At 39.4% G+C, this 17,760-nt stretch overlaps 1 protein-coding gene across 1 annotated transcript; it reads left to right on the top strand.

Moving 5' to 3' along the window:
• Positions 1-9,937: 9,937 nt before the first annotated feature.
• LOC115265558 (aminomethyltransferase, mitochondrial) lies at positions 9,938-17,207 on the top strand. Its single transcript, XM_029871150.2, has 3 exons — positions 9,938-10,325; positions 10,404-10,612; positions 16,268-17,207. Exons 1-3 carry the CDS (start codon positions 10,052-10,054, stop codon positions 17,021-17,023), a joined length of 1,239 nt encoding a protein of 412 aa, XP_029727010.1. The 5' UTR covers positions 9,938-10,051; the 3' UTR covers positions 17,024-17,207.
• Positions 17,208-17,760: the final 553 nt, after the last annotated feature.

Raw genomic sequence — 17,760 nt, 5'->3', positions numbered from 1 at the left:
TACTGTGATAACTTGCGTACCTCACAGCAAAAGGGTATATCACATTTTATGAAAATAAAAGGTCCAAAACCGACCAGACACAAATAATTTTACTTCTGAGACATAAAAATGTTTGTCTGTGTTATTGATGTTTTACTGCGAATGTTTTGCAACATACAAGAGAACATGTTGATTTGAATTTGTTAAAACCTTATAAGTGAAAGCAATCAAATATGTATTACCAATCGTGCAGCTGCTATCAACCAAAATCAACACAAAACACCATTACTTAACCCTTCCAGCTGATGCTGATGGCAGCTATCATTCATTAACGTCGTAGGTAGGAGCCAGTTACGTGCAGCCTTACAAATTTTATTAACACAAATAGCTTTTGGAGTGGATTGCGTGAATGGTACCCACCTACCGTAGTTCATTTCGATTTGGAGTTTTCTCCTTCCACGCGATCCCAAAATTAATCAACTTATTGAGTCAGCACTTTTGTAAGGGTTCTTATCCTTTGCATTCCAAGTATGCTTTCAATTTAGGGTACCTGAGTAAACATATTTTGGGTTTGATGAATTTGTTATCCAACATTAGTTGAAAACATTTGAATAAATTAGCCATATTTAGGATATTTTACACATTAAAGATCGTTGAAACAGATCCATCAAATATTGTAACATGAGGCTGTTTCATCTAAAGCTCTACTTCCCTTTAAAACCACCATTTTAACGAGTTTATCGAACCAAGATCGATCATAGGTTAGAGACATGTGCTTAAACCATCACACAAAGTTATAGAATCGAATAGGTAATTGATTTTACATACATAATCAACTGTGTTTACTTGTATATTTTATTATGCAAACAATCTCCGAATCATTTTGCCTATGATCGGATACTATAAAGGCAGTCAAAATAGTAATACTGTGGACTTCCATGTTATTGAATTATCATCCAACTCAGGACGTCCATTAATACATGTCGAGAAGAAACTCATCATCAACCGCCCCCGCCCAGGCTAATGAAGTGTGTACAAACAACAACGATCCAACGGATCCAAGCGAAATCGATTTAGGCTAATAATGGAATCCCCACCAGGGGAGGAAACAGCAGGTACAAGAAGTATCGTTACGGCTTACCTTTTATCTCATCCTTTTGCGGATGTATTACTTGGCTACCCAACTCTGATGAGGCAACCTTTCCCAAATTGGATGCCGTGAACACCTGGAAGGCTGTCTTTAATTTGATTAAATTTCCACTCAGCCTAATCCATTTTCAAGGTTTCACTATCACTTCAGACCGAGAACCGACTGATGTTGTATTTGTCGTTGGAATTAACATCCACCCTGATGTTCCGGATGACATTCACTCACAGCACAGGAAGGTATGGGACCTTGGGGGGAAGTTTCCCCTCGATGTTGTTTGGTTATTTTGCACTACTCGTCACACATTTCCTCACATCGTTACCACTCGGATGATGTCCTCATCCGTTTGTAGGATAATCGTTTCCACGTTTTCCGCCCCAGTTTCACATTGCACTGTATTGCAGCAGTAGTGGAAGCACGAGAATATCTCGTATGCCTCTACACGGAACCACTGCCGTTTTTCTTTGCAAACTATCGTCACGTTTTCATTGCACCACTGACTGTGCCATTTTCTGACTGCTGCTGCTTCGCTGGGAGTAACAACTTTGAACGGAACACTCTCACCCGCATTCGCAAGGATCCAGCGAAACTTTTGCTTCGCAATTGAAATAACGCGGGTCCTGTCGATTTTGCACCTCGGAAGCACGTACTTCTCCGGAACGAACACCGGAGCCGGAAGAGTTTCGGGTCGAACAGGAACTTTTCCGTGGCGGTAGTAGTTTTAATTAAATTGGCGTTTGAACGGTTCGGATATATGGGGGCTCACAGCGACCATCCAAGATTTCCACTTATTTAAGTGCAACAAATTCCCAGCGTGATTTACATAACACAGCACAGGAATCAGCACTATTTTTGCCACTATCCTGCCGATAATCCTTTAACAAACAGTGAAACATTCTCACCAGTAGGTATCGGATGTCACCCCGCCCAAAATCCACCCAACAAACGGCCCTATCACCCCGAAATCCATTCCTCACCCGGAGAAGCGTGATAACGATGACACTCCGACGACGACAACGACGACGACGACGCCTTTTCAAACAGGACACCCACCCACCCACATGCCCACAGCTAGAGGACCGACCACCTTATCGACGCAGGTTCACATTCACGTTCACGTAACTTGACGACACACTACCGGCGCGCGGTTAGGACTCGATCTCCCAGGACGACGGTAAGCACACTCTCATTCCGGTCGAAAGTAGCGAAAAGACTGACTGGCCAAACGGTCCCAGCTGGAAAACGAGACCACCGCACACCGTCCGTGTGATCGACGTCGTTCGTCTTGGGTGGTGGGTGCGCTTTCCCGGTTGTCCTCGACCAGTCCGGCTACTAGCAACCATGCGACTCCATTCGGCATGAAGAAGACACGACGTCGCGTCGCGTCGTCGAGACGAACGATTGGTGACAGCCGGCGAAAGCCGAACAGGATACGAGTGGAAAATGCAGACTGGAAAGCAGCGGCGCTTTTGTTGGGCAAGGTCGTCGTGCAACGGGCGGCTGATTTGCTCTGTGGCGGCTCGGATGATGATTCTCGGGAAAAAGGGTTTGTTTTGATAGCCTTCGCACCGTTCGTTGGAAGCAACGCAACGGTCGGTGCTGGTTGGGTGGGAAAAGTGAAAATGCGTTGGCTTTGAGTGTGTGGGTTTTGTATGTAAACAAACACGGATGAATAAAATAAGGCAAAATGGTGTGCAATCAACCTATAACTGATATTTAGATGATTAAGGATACCAAGAAACATGGTAAAGCTAGGATAACTTAGTAATGCAACACTTTTTTCAGCCAGAGCAATAGGCTCATGCCTTACAAAATTTTTGCAGCAATCTGTTATCTGTTAACGGTCTTGTGAGATATTTGACGAAATTTCATACACTTTTTTATGCCTTAGGATGGGAGCACTTAAATTAAAAATGTACATATGTACATCTATTGGATCATTTTTTTTTCTTTGTTCGGAATATAACCACTGCGACCAATATTTGATCCATTGTGGTATATTGTGGTAAAATATGCTGCTCTTAGTTGGAAGCAGTAAAGACTAGGGTTCGGTTTGGTACATCTTTTACCGTAACGCTACCCAAAAAGGTGATCTATCAACGCTTCGATAATGTTTGAGCATATTTTACACCCCCTCAACCATTCATCCTTCAGCACGGGTCGCCTGAAACCTTGGATTGAAGTAACCTGTTTATTGGACTTTCACCCCCGGAACAGGTGGTCCGTAGGGGGCTGTCCATAAACCACGTGGTCATGAGGGGGGGGGGGGGGGGTTCGGCCAATGACCATTTTGTATGGACAAATAAAAAAAATTGTATGGACTAATGACCACGCGGGGGGGGGGGGGGGAGGGTTTTGAAAAGTCCCAAAAAATGACCACGTGGTTTATGGACAGCCCCTTAGTGCTATTCTAAGCCTGCAGCTACACGGGCAATAGAAAGACGAGATTTAATTCGTTTGAGTTGGGACCAAGCTCGTTTTCGAGAAGTGCCCAGAGAACCCAAAACAAAGGGCGTTCCAAGAGGCTTCAAAAGTGTTTCAGTAGGTTTCAGGAGCCTTTAAATATATTCCTACAGAGACCCTCTGGAATACCCTTTAGACACCCTGAAACACCCTGAGACAGTGCCGAAAAAATCATTTCATCATATCTAAATTCAATCGCCTACAGTTCATTTTAGAAGCTGAACTTGAGAATATGGTATATGAAAAACTTGTGCGGCTTGACCAGTTCTGCAAGAAAGTCACGAAAAAAACTGCTATTTTTCGAATATTTAAGGTACGTAAATAACACGGCAACGTACAAACGGTGAACTTCGGTTCACTAGAACAGAATAAAAACTACTGAAGCACGGTTCAAAAGAACTAGTTCTTTCTCAGGAACTGTTCAATAGAAAATGGCGCCATTAACCCTTTAACGCTCATGGTGTCTGTAGAGCACCATCACTTTTTGGCGAATCCGACCTAAACCAGTTCATATGTTATAAGAGCGTTTGGGAAGAGGTTATAAGCATATTAGAGTACTTGTACACTCTCATTATTGGTTCAATAGTGAAACTATTGATAAAAAATCAATAACTATTGATGAACAATTGAACACTTTTTTTACGATTTCGATAAATTTAAGTGATCCCTAACAACTTTTGTTCGAGCACTTTTTGTTCATAGCATTTTTGAGCATTCAAAAGTTTGAAAGAAGTCGTGGGTGGAAAGGCGTTAAAAGAACTGTTTTGCTCACCTCTACTATTTAGGTCCCTCCATTTAGGTAACGTTACCAAAATGAAATCTGATTGTGTTCAGAGTTACATTGTGTTCAGTTACAGTGTTTTAGACTAGGGATAAGTAGTGAGAGGGCTAAAGTGAGCTCAGGGCGTGCTCATGGGGGAGCGATGACAGGGGGGGGGGTCTTTCACCTGAGACCCTCCGAAATCCCTGAAAACGTTTGCGTAATGCCTCTGAAACCTGCCAAAAATCCTCTGAAGCTTTCTGAAATGCCTTTGAAATGCCCCTAAAACTCCCTCGGACCCCATGTAACGCATCTGAGATCCTCAAAAACCAAAGAAAACGCCTGAGTAACGCCTCTGAAACTCACGAAAAAAATCTCTAAAGCTTTCTGAAATGCCTTCGAAATTCCCCTAAAACCCCCTCGGACCACATGCAACGCACCTAATACCCTCAGAAATCAGCAAAAACGCTTTACTTAACGCCTGCGTAACGCCTCTGACACTGACACACACCTATAATCCTCTGAAGCATTTAGAAATGCCTTTGAAATCTCCTCAAAACCCCCATCGGATCCCATGTAACGCAACTGACACCCTACGAAGCCTCCCGAAAACGTCACTGGAGCAGGGATTGGCGGCATGCACCGTGCGGTGCGAAAAAAGCATGTGCTTCACACAATCTCAAGTGCTTGTCTCCCGTTTTGCCTAAGAGACAAGAGACGTATGAGTGAGAGCTTTCGTAGTTGTGCGAGAGACAATCGCAGCACTAGCTCAACGGCGCAGGGAGTAATGCTCGGTGCTTGGGACTGTGCTTGTCACCAAACAGAAAAAAAATCACTTAATAAATTAATTGAAGAGTTTGTGTTTTTGGCAAAGTTGTTAAGCTTGTAAAGGGTTGACAAGTGATGGGTCGTTTGATTCGAAATTTTTCCAATCATGCGTAGTATCAAGCCAAGTGCAAAGCACGGAGACAAGCACCGAGAGAGTGCATACGACAGAGCGTGAGAGACAGGAGAGCTCCAGCGCGCGGCAAAGTAAGCGAGCAACACACAACCGATTGCGCGTACTCGTCTCCTTCTAGTTTGTTGTGTTGTCTCGTAGCAGCGTGTGCGGCACGCAAAGAGTTTTGAGTCGCACCCTATCCCTGCACTGGGAGCCCCCATGCAACATCTCTGAACCCCTCCCCCCTCTCTCTCCATGACATTTCCTTAAAATCCCTCTGAAACCCCGCATGACCTCTTCAAACCTCCAGGCCACTCGCCCTTCTTAAACTTTTTTTTGCAATCTTCAAATCCATTTAGGTATTGAACTAAATCAAGACTCATTACCTTCTTCTTCTTTTCTTCTTCTTCTTTATGGCTACATCCCCACTCGGACTTGGCCTGCCTCGCTTCAACGTAGTGTTCTTTGAGCACTTCCACAGTTATTAATTGAAGGGCTTTCTTTGCCTGCCATTGCATGAATTTGTATATTGTGAGGCAAGTACAATGACACACTATGCGCAGGGATTCGAGAAAATTGTCTCGGCCAGACGGGAATCGAACCCGGCATCTCCGGATTGGCGATCCATAGCCTTAACCATTAGACTAACTGGAAACCCCATAACCTAAATGGACGTTTTGGTGTATGATGAAAAAAAATCAGTGGTTTCCAATCTATGGTCACGGGCCACGTGCATATCTCAAAATCGTAAGTGTGACGACGAAATGAAATGAAAACACGGGAGAGAGCGCGAGAGTAAAGCGCGCGAAAGAGTGAGTCACACTCGATGCCAGGCGAACGGGCAAGAGCACACACTAGCGTTTGATCTGGAGAAACTGTATTCTTGGTGTGGCGAAAATGTTTAAATCCCCAGTGTGGTCGATAAACTGACGCCCCATTGAATCGTTACGGTGAAATGCCATCTCCAAGTAGTGCAAATATTTTTCATGCTGTAAATCTCAAGGAGCATTGACTAATACATATGCATTTCAAAAATCAAGGGTTTCCAATTTGCGAAATTCTCAAAACTATATATTTTTTTTTTCACGCCTCATGTGTTTCTGATTGATCATCTCAAGAAGGTGTATCTTCAATATGTGTGTGTTGCAAAAATCAGTGGTTTTCAATTTATGATCAAAGGCTACGAATCAGGTTATTTTTCGGAACTTTTCACTGAGGGGTCTTAGGACCCCCTGGGAACCCCTGCATCTCAGGGGATTCCAGGAGGCCTCAGTGGTACTTCAGAGGGTCTAAGTGTCATTTCAGGGGTTCTCAGGGGATTCGAGGGGGGCACAGGGGCGTTTCAGGGGCTCTCAAAGGGTTTCTACAAGGACTCCTGGGGTCTCGGAGGTGTTTTAGGGGTTTGAGACGCAGAAACTTAAAAAGATTCACACCTTCTCCTCGGACTTTCCGTTCTTGGGAAATCAGCATGGCCCGTGATAACAGCTTGAGAACCAGTAAGTTTTGCAATGCCACTTCTTTGTAGTAATTGCTTTCTGAGACGCAGAATCTGAAAACCTTTTTCACTTTCTAATCGCACTTTCGATACTTGGGTAATTAGCATGGCCCATGGCCTCTTCTTGAGAACCACTGATCTGTACAGCACCACTTTATTGTAATACATATAATGTACATGCGCCTTGAGAAGCAGAATCCGAAAAAAAACTCACCCTCTCCTAAAACTTTCGGACCTTGATAAGTTTGCGTGGCACGTCACTCTAGAATAGGAACCACTAAATTTTGCGACACTGCTGGTGCCCTGGTGGTGGTGCTCCTTGAGACGAACAATTTCAGAAACAACTTCAAATTTTCATCGCATTATGTTCGCTATCATTTTCGTTGAATTGCTCTCAGTCACATACAATTTTTTTAAGGTTTATGATTAAAATTGGTAAATGTTCCTATGTAATTATTGAATTGTATAAATGCGTGGTTTATCGATTGGAAACAGGTGAACAATGTCTTCGAAAACTTTCGCATTTTTCTTATGGGCCATACTGTAGGTCAGAACAGGAAATCCATAAATGATGATGCATTTGTTTTATCAAATTTTAAGATTCTTCTACTACTTGTAGCATATTACACTATCGAGGAGAAGTGCTCCCCAGGAAAATTATCTGGAGGAATCCAGTCTCAAGAAAAATCCTAAGAGGAATATCGGAAGGTATCTCTGAAATAATCTTGAAGTAATCCCTTAAAAAAAACATTTACAGAAGAGTCCCAGATTTACCCAACGAGAAAGTTGGGAAGGAATCCCAAAAGAATTCCTGGAGAAATCAATTCGGAAAGATTTCCTTTAAAATCTCAGGAGGAATCCCTGGATGAATCCTGGGAGAAATGAATTGGAAAAAATGGAACTATCACTCGAAATTTACTGAAAGAATTCAGATAAAACCCTCACAGGATTTCTCGAATAAATCTTCGAAAACAATACAAAGCTATTCCCAGGATTTCTCATTGATGGAATCCTGGAAGAAATCCATAAAGAATCCCCTTAAAATGTCCATGGAAATATCCTGGAAATATTTTCGGGAGAAATTTTGCGAAGAATTGATGAAGGAATCCTGGCAAGAATTCTTTAATGAACTTCGGAAGTGAGCCAGGTAATAACCATGAAGGAATCCCCGGAGATAACCCAGGAATAATTCTAAAGGAGTGCTAAAGCAATCCCTAAAAGAATGTTGTTGTAATCTGTAAATAAACCTCAAAAAGAGTCCCTATGAATTTCCTGCGGAAATCCCTGGAAGAACTATAGGATGGATTTCTGAAGCGATCCTTGAAGAAAAACTACGTCAAATCATTGTTCGATTTTCACCATGCAAGAAGTATGGATATTCTTAACAACTTCCCAAAAGACAGTATTCAGAAATATTAGATAATTCTCAAGATATTCACTTCAAAAATACTGTCCTTTAAATAAGACGCTGAGCATTCGGAATATCTGCCCTATAAACTGGACACTGGGTTAGGATTATGATAGCTAGTACCATTTGGCAAAGCTATCATTTCCACCGATGAACTGAGTTTTCGTTAGGTAATACCTTTGGATCTAGTATGTATGGTAGTATGAAGGTCGCAAGAAATTTCTTGACATATGTCGATGTGTGGAAAATTCAGACAAAGAATCCCTCAAGAAATAATCAAACGTTGAATTTTCTTGATCCCAAAACATAACTGAAAAGAAACATCAAATAATATGGAAAGGAGAGCAGCAATCTGTGGATAATTACCTACCATTATTTTCTCATTCGTGCTCATACTCTGCACTAGTAGCATTCAATTGAAAATGGCCAAAACTCAATTTCACATATCTAAAAAACGGCGAAAGTCCTTGAAATTTTAGAAGTATTTGAAGATTCCACATAAAATACACATCTGAAATATTCTAGCAAAGCAAAAAAAAAAACTCTCTTTGTCCCATTTGATGACAAACACTTCCAAGCTTGTCAGCACCGAATGTAAGAAAATTCTTGTCTTTGGAATTACACCTTAAATATTATCATGAATAAGAATTTTTCGCCTCGTGCGCTTGTCAAATCATTTCAAACCTTGTAAAATTGTTCCTTCCGAAAAGCAGATCCGGGTAGAGGTCAAGTACTGACGATCAAAACGTGATATTGGTTTGATTGAGATACGAGGTATAAGTACTGAAAATAACATCAAAAATTAATTCTTGAACCACCTGATCAAAAGCAATATTTGATATTGAAGATCAATCAAATAGCTCACTGCTATTGGTTAGATCTTACTAAGAGTTAAACGTGCTATGAGGACGATGTTCATGGAGTAAATTTGACATATTATTTTCAGTACTTCTACCTTTTGTCTAAAACAAACGAATATCACTTTCTGATGTCCATATGTACATTTGCTATTATTCTTATTTCCTTTGCTCAGGTAATCTTGGAAACTCTTCACTCCACAGCTATGCAAATAAATGACAATTTGAGAGTTCATGTACCAACACCATCAATTCATATTCCCATTAAAGCAAACTAAACTACTTGGGCTGATGACATTTTACCTATCACTGGTTCAAACAAGATTCTGTTTAGCTTGTGATACGGCTATGAGGTACCGGGCGGACAAAATTAGTGTTGCTTGTTTGGGACAAACAATCAGAAGATGGCATATTTATTACTTACTGAAGATGTGACGTCCGTGTTCGGATGTTATTTCACAATGAATGTCTATTTCAAAAAATAATCCGCACGATGTTGATAGGTTACCACGTACCTTATCTCTAGAATGGTAGTAATTTGCCACTCTTAAGTGATAGAAAATATTGACAATATGTTTTCTTGTATTACTTTTAAGTAAATTGTTTGTTTTTTTTTTATATATGGATGACAATACAGGCAAAGGGAATTTCCATAACAAATAAACAAAATAAGTTTTCACCCCTACAAGAAATATTGACACCATCTAATGTAGTTTATTTCAAGAAAAAGTCGCGTATTACGATCACCGACTGTTCCACAATCTCCCGCGTGTTATTTGTTTACTTGACCTCTTCGGAGATAGATGTTCAACTCAACACCGAACGACCGGTGGAAGCGATAAGCGTTGGGTACGGGACCCAACAACCGTTTTGAAATCAACCGCTCATCTGTCTCCGCCTCAGTACGCGATCGGAAGTGAAAGTGATCACATCTCAGAGTTGGTGACACAGTGTAGTGTGATAAGACGAAAGAAAGAAAATCAGCTAACGGCGGGCGTAAGAATGTTGTCGGTACTTTCGAGAGTGACTCAGCGGGGGAGGGCCGTGTCGGCATTGTCTGCGGTACAGCATCGCCACGCATCTACGGGAGGAAAAGAACCGAGCAAGACGGCGCTGTACGATTTCCATCAGAGCCACGGTGGAAAGCTGGTTGACTTCGCTGGTTACTGGCTGCCCGTACAGTACAGCGATCAGAGTATTATCAAATCGCATCACTATACTCGAAAGTATGGATCCATTTTCGACGTTTCGCACATGCTGCAAACGTATTTGAGAGGTTAGCGGATTTGTCGATTATTGATAAGCTGTTGGAAATGTCAGCTAGCAGTCTCTAACCAACTTCTACCATCTTCAGGCAAGGACGTCATCAGCTGCTTCGAGTCGGTTTGTACTGCCGACATCAAGGGACTCAAAAATGGGACTGGAACGTTGACCGTGTTCACCAATGGCAAGGGAGGAATTTTGGATGATTTGATTGTGAATCGAGTGTCGGAGGATACGTTGTACGTCGTATCCAATGCTTCGAGGAAGGATACTGACATGGCTGTCATGAGTGATGCAGTGGTAAGTATAGATAAAGATTATGTTAAGATACCGTCAAGGCACCATTCACCGTGGATCTAAGAGGATTCGGGGCAGTCTTATAAACATTGTTGGTGCCGCTTTTAATTGCCTTCATTATAGGTTAAAATTAAAGCAATATCCATAGAAGTAGAACATTTTTCACAAAATTTGGTGATATAGTACAATTAGTAAAGGGTAGTAGGGTCGCCTAATTCCGTGGTAGGTCACCATTCACCGTGGTAGTAGGGACCCATTCACCGTGTTTGAGAAATTGTATTCTACTTTGTTTAAAAATGATCCCAACCCAGCCAAGGGAATTTTCTTCGTTTAAATTCATTTCAAGTAATAACTTGCAAGATTTTATTAGAAAAACGAATGTTCAAATTTTCGATTTTTTCTAGATATATGGGACAGTATGGGGCACGGTGAATGGGGACTATTGATTTTTAGGGTACCCATTTACCGTGCCTTTTTGTTTCAAATCAAAAGTACGAGTAATCGTACTTTCTTGTTAAACTTACTTCGGTAATGCAAAATACATATCTGATTTGTGAATTTAATTGCTTCTTGGTGGAATAAAAACGTTACTACATTTAGTTTATCGCTTAAATCACCTTAGCGCAGTGTTCGTTTTTTTACTATGAATGCAGTGAACGAGCAGAAACCCGCTTCATGTAAACACACTTTAGTGTCAAAATGATACTTCTAAATGTTTCTAATGAGCGTTTTGACATGGTAACAATACATTAGTGTTGTATTGGTGAAATTGAAGGGAAATTGTCATATCATTCAATCATAATATGGAAATAATGAAAGAATATTCGAAGGCACACGGTGAATGGAGCCTTGACGGTACACCAACACCGGATAACTTCTATAATTCATTGGAAAGAATCCGTGACCAATGTTATACAGTACAGGATTGCAAGTTTCGACTGGGTAATTGTTGACTTTCTGGAATTTTCGACTCTCAGTCTAACAAATTGCGTTGATTAATCTTATATCGTCATAAACGTTTCGGTTCGGTTATTGAACCAACTTCAGGGCACGATAACAAATCAACAGGTCACAAATTTTGCAAATTGTTAAACAGTCGGGTTGTAAAGGGTCACGCTATCTGGTACACTTTTGAACCATTCGTTCCAGTTCGGTTTAGGGATTCCCTGGCTGGTGTAACTGGCGTCATCAGCTTTTGTCGTTGATGCCATAGCAGGATTACACGCATCAGGTATTCCTTCATTGATTCTTTAAAAAACTTTTCCGAGGATTTATTACAAAATTATCTTCAGTTTTAAAAATTCCTACGGATAGTTCTACAAAACAATTAGAGTGATTTTTTTTAAACATTTTTCATTGATTGTATCAAAAAATCCTCCAGGGATTCTAACCAATTGCCTATAGAATTGTATCCAGAGAATCCGTCATCTACATATTTATTCGAACATTTCTCCAAGGATTCTTTTACCATATTTTTTCATATTTTTTTCCGGGAATATTTCAGAAAGTCTTTCAAAACTTTTGTTCCTTTAGGAATTTCTGAACGATTAAATAACTCCCGTATTCATGCAGAAATTTTGTTGAGGATATGCCACAGAAACGCTTTCAAGAATTAATTCAGAGGTTCCATTACATTTTTTTTCAGAACTTTCACATATAGAACTTTAGAAAGTCTTGCATGGATTGTTTCGGTAGATTTTCCAATGTTTCCCCCAGAAATTTTCTCATAAATTTCCCAAAGAACTTTTCAAAAAAATGTTACATGGATTGCTTCAGAAATTTCTAAACATTTTTTCAATGATTTTTTTAGAAATTCTTCAGGAAATTCCAACAAACATTCCTTTAAATGTGCTTCCGGAGATTTATTTAAAAGAAATCACCAAGGGATAAAAGTATTTAGGGTTTCATCATAAATTTATACAGAAACTCTTCTATAATTTTCTTCAAGAGCTAATTTAGAAAATCTTTCATGGGGTGCTTCCGAAATTGCTGTATAAATACCTTTTGGAAACTTTCTAGTGATTTTGTTCCGAAAATTATCCATAGATTTTTTCTTAAGATTTTCTTTCAAATTCCTCTAGAGATTTCTCCGGAAATTTAATTGAAACATTCTATAGGAAACATGCCATGAACTTCTTTAGGAATTTCTTCGAAGGCTCTATAGAAAAATCTTCCACGGATTCCAACAGAAATTATTCAGCAGATTCTTTGAACAATCAGAGTGTCAGTATTATGTTGGAAGTTATTCCAAAGCTTCTTCAGAAACTCATTGAGATTCCATAAGGAAATCTTTTAAAGTTGCTTCTGAAATTCCTCCAGAAATTTCTTCAAAAATTTCCTCAGATAACTGTTAATAAATTCCTTCCAAAATTACCAATGAATTCTACAAAAAAAAATCCTATAATTCCTTCATGAACTTCTCTAGGGAGTCTTCTAGTTTTTTCATAGATTTTTCATTTTGTTTTCTTTAAAAATTCTTCTGCGGATTCTTTCAGGAACTCATACGGCTGTTTCTTCACAAACCCCCCACGGATTCCTTCAGAAGTTTATCCAGAAATTTTGTCTGCGATTTCACTGAAAATTTCCGAAGGGATGTCTTCCGAAAGTTCTTCAAGATTTCTCAAGCGATTCTTGCGTAATATCTTCCAGCAATAACTTCTCCAGGTATTTCTCAATGTATTTTCTCAGAAATTCCTCCAGGATTTTCTCCAAGGACACATTTTGCCATTGTCGTTCCTCCCAGTGTTCCTTCGGAAAAATTCTCGAAGAACTCTGTTAGAAAATCTTACATGGATTGATTCAGATGTTTATGAATTTCCATGAATTGCCTAAGAAATTTCTCCAGGGATCAACCAATTCTTCGAGAAAATTGTTGTGAAAATTTTTGAATGACTCCTTCAAAAACTTCTGTGGGAGCTTTTTAGTAAATCATCCGAATGTTTCTAAAAAAACACGGGATTTTTTTTTGAAATCCTATCAAAATTATCTTCCTAGTAGTGGAAGTACCGTACAGGTTTTCTTCCAAGTATTCCTACAAAAAAAAAAAATCTGAAAGAGCTCTTTAAGAAAATCTTGCATGGATTGCTTCGGAAATTTCTCAACGAATTTTTAGAAATTTCGCCATTAATTTCTTCAGAAATATATCCAGCGATTTCTCCAGAAATTCTTCTGAAAATTGCAAATATGCTTTTAAGAGCTTTTCCGCAGATTTTTTTTAAATCTCCAAGATTATTTTCATAAAATCATCTAAGAATTTCTTCTAGACGTTCTCCGAGAATTCTCAAGAAAATCTTAAACTGAATTGTTTTGTAAATTACAACAAAATCACCTTTCGAAAAACCTTTACTGTTTCTTATAGACAGTTATCCTTCAGAAAGTCAATTGTTAATTTATTCAGTTATTTTTCCAAATTATTCAACTCCAAATTATCCAAGCTCCACTTGAGATCCCTCCAGAAATTCCTCCAAAAATCCTATAGAAAACATTCCGTGAACTCCTCGAAAAATTTCTCCGGAAATTCTCTAGGAATATCCTTCACGGATTCCTGAAGAAATGTATCCACTGATTGATTTGAAAACAAATGGAAATTCAGAATTTCTCCAGAAGTTTCTTCAAAGCTTCCTTTTGATTCCATTAGCAAATCTTCAAGGGTTGTCTCTGGCATTCTTCCTGCAGGAAAATCGTTTAATGAATTCCTTAAGAACTTCTGAAGAACCTTCAGATTTTTTCATAGATTTTTCCAAATTATTCGGAGTTTTTAGGCGATTTCTTTAGAAATTCTTCAGGCATTTCTTCGGTGAATGTTTCTGAGATTCCATTGGAAATTTTCTATGGAATGTCTTCAGGAATTTCTTCAAGAATTCTTCAAATGATTCTTGTATAATTTCTTCCAATGGTTTCAGCAAGAATTCTTCCAGATATTCCTCAACGTATTTTTTCAGAAATTCCTACAGGGTTTTCTGCATGGATATATTTATCAATTACTTCTCGTTCCTCCCAGTTGTACTTTGGAAAACTACTCAAAGAATTCTTTTAGAAAAAGTTACATGGATTTATGAACGGATTTTCGAGGAATTGTTTATGAAAATTGTTGAATGATTCCCTCAGATATTTGTTGGGGTTTTTTTTAGTAAATCATCCGAAAATTCCAAGAATTCCACAGGATTTCCTTTGCGAATCTTCCCAGAAAATCTTACCAGTAGTGGAAGTCTTCTTCAAAAATGTTCTAAGATTTTCTCCCAATGATTCTTCGAGAAAACCTTAATGGATTGCTTCGAAAATTTTGCAATGAATTTCTTCAGGAATTTATCCAGAAATTCATTAAGAAATTCTTCAGAAACTCCTATAAAATTTCATTTAAAAGTTCCTCAGATTGCTACAGAAAGTCCTCCGTAGGATTTTGTTTAAACTTTTTTCTAAATTCTCCTTTTGAAATTCCAGTAAAGATTCCTCTCGTAATTTCTTAAAAAAAAGTATGGGAAACATTGCGTGGACTTCTTTAGATTTTTTTTCGGGAATTCTTTAGGAAAATCTTCCACGGATTTCTTCAGTAATTTATTCACTGTTTCTACAAAAAAAAAACAGAAATTCCAATTTTTTCAAAAGTTTCTTCAAACATTTTTGATAAGTTCCTTCTGATTTCATTAGTAAATCATCTAGGATTTCTTGGGAACTTTCCGAAGATTTATCTGGAATTCCATTTGAAATTCCCGAATAAATGTCTTCAAGAATTTCTTAAAAGATTCCTTAAGTGATCACTGCTTGACTTCTTCCAACGATGTAAATAAGAATTCCTCATTTTTTTTCAGAAATTCATCCAGGTTTGTCTCTTTCAGGAATTCGTCTAATATTTCTTAAAATTTGTACTGGATTTTTTTTATTTCTCAAGATATTTTTCAAGGAAAATCTACTCATTTGTTTTTCCTAATATTCCTTAAAGAATTCTATTGGGAGTGAAATAAAAGAAGCAAACTGAAATTAAATAAAACAAATTCTCCTGGAAGTGGTCTAAAATATCTAAAAAAATAGTCTTACAAATTCCACCAACTATTTTTTCGATTTTTATTTTTCGTCGAATTTCAAAACAAGCAAAAGCAAACAATTTTGTCCGTTAAAAAAAACGATGAAAAATAAAAAATCGCGATAGAAATCGTTAGAAGCGTTGACCATCCTGTGCTTCCAGGCAAGTTTTTGAGGATGGAAGTAAGCTTTTCACAGAAAAATTAAAAAAAAAGTCGAAGGAGAAGGTTTTTGGAAAATTTAAATTATATGACATCTAACATAGATCTGTGATGAATAATACTCTCAGTGTATTTTTAAAGTCCTTCAAATATCCTCAAACATCTTCGAGGACATTATTTCAATCCAACAAACCTTTTTTGAGTTCTTTTTTTGTAAAAGATTATTACTTTTTTTTCGTACGTCCTTTTCAAAATTTAGATGACGAATATTGCCAAACAAGTAACATGATAAACATTTTCAGATAGGGTCCAATGGACCCCAGGTATCCCTTTTAGGGTTAAACTGAATACGAATCTGCGAGACGCCTATGGTACAAGAGCATACCACTTCTATAAATTGGTCACTAGGATAACATTTGAATCTAATTTGGAATGCATGAATTGCAATCCCTGAACTTCCCTTTCTTTATTTTGACAGGCATCCTTCAAAGCCCAAGGCAAAGACGTCTCGGTGCAGTTCCTCTCCAGTGACGAACAATCGCTCCTGGCGGTCCAAGGCCCACATGCCGTTTCGGATCTCCAGAAGCTGTGCACCAAGGACCTTTCGAGGCTGTATTTCATGAACAGCACCACCGATACCATTGCCGGAGTGGAAAACTGTCGCATCACCCGGTGCGGATACACCGGCGAAGACGGAGTGGAAATCTCAATTCCTTCCAACAAAGCCGCCGACATCGCGTCGGCTCTCCTGGAGCAGAAAGTTGGCAATCTCAAACTGGCAGGTCTTGGTGCTCGCGATTCACTCCGACTGGAAGCCGGCTTGTGCCTGTACGGTAACGACATCGATGAAACTACGACTCCCGTGGAAGCCGGACTTCTCTGGTTGGTGGCCAAACAGCGCCGAGTGGAGAACAACTTCCCCGGGTCGGACAAAATCAACAATCAAATTAAAAACGGAGTCACTCGACGCCGGGTCGGATTCAAGATGTCCGCGGGATCGGCCCCCGCTCGGCAGCACGTGGAAATTTTCGACAACGAACATCACAAAATCGGCGAAATCACCAGCGGCTGCCCGAGTCCGTGCTTGCAGCAGAACATCGCCATGGGATACATCCGGGAGGAATCGAAGAAGGTGGGCACCGAGGTGACGCTGAAAATCCGAGACAAGTTCTACCACAGCCAGGTCGCCAAAATGCCGTTCGTTGCGACGCACTATTATCAACCCCCGAAATGAGACGGTTGTTTGCTATTAGGATGTTGAATAATGTATGTTGTGCTGCTACCAGTGCATGTTTGTTTTAGCGCGTGTATTATTTAATGCTTGCTCGGCTTATCGGTTGACCCCGGTTGGGCAGGATGAATCGTTTTAAAGTTTACGGCTTGACATTTGATAAGCAATCAATACATTTCACAGCGAATGGGCAGTGTTTTGAGTTCTGTGAAAGAAATGCCATACATTAGTGTGCAATTTGACTTAAATTGGCTCAATCTTAAAAAATAATTCCTGTTATTAGTATTAGTGCTAGGTCTCCAGTATTAGTATTAATATTAGGTCTCCAGTTAGTGTATCATTGTACTTGCCTCACAATATACAAATTCATGCTATGGCAAGCAAAGAAAGCCCTTCAATTAATAACTGTGGAAGTGCTCAAAGAACATTAAGTTGAAGCGAGGCAGGCCAAGTCCCAGTAAGGACGTCGAGCCATAAAGAAGAAGAAGAAGTATTAGTGCTGTCATGGTAAAATCAGAGCTGTTTACTCATAGTTTTCAAATTTCAGCGCCCCCTATACTGGTATGCCCCTATGCTAATAACTTGAAAGCATGATCAGATGGCGCTAGTTTGTAGTATTCATGAAAAGTATCATGCCACAAAAGTTCATCTTATTGGACACAGTGGCTTAATTATTATTATTATTATTATTATTATTATTATTCACCGTCTTCGAAAAAAAAAATCGTACAGACTGAACA

Source organism: Aedes albopictus, chromosome 3 (assembly GCF_035046485.1).
Source record: "Aedes albopictus strain Foshan chromosome 3, AalbF5, whole genome shotgun sequence".
Classification (NCBI taxonomy): domain Eukaryota; kingdom Metazoa; phylum Arthropoda; class Insecta; order Diptera; family Culicidae; genus Aedes; species Aedes albopictus.
This window is presented reverse-complemented; position numbering and strand designations above follow the sequence as displayed.

What these genes read in the sequence shown, in the direction of transcription:
- LOC115265558 (XM_029871150.2), top strand. Translation starts at nt 10,052, where the DNA reads ATGTTGTCGGTACTTTCGAGAGTGACTCAGCGGGGGAGGGCCGTGTCG. An exon ending in GCTGCAAACGTATTTGAGAG is followed by an intron (nt 10,326 to 10,403) that starts GTTAGCGGATTT and finishes TACCATCTTCAG; the next exon opens with GCAAGGACGTCATCAGCTGC. An exon ending in CTGTCATGAGTGATGCAGTG is followed by an intron (nt 10,613 to 16,267) that starts GTAAGTATAGAT and finishes TTATTTTGACAG; the next exon opens with GCATCCTTCAAAGCCCAAGG.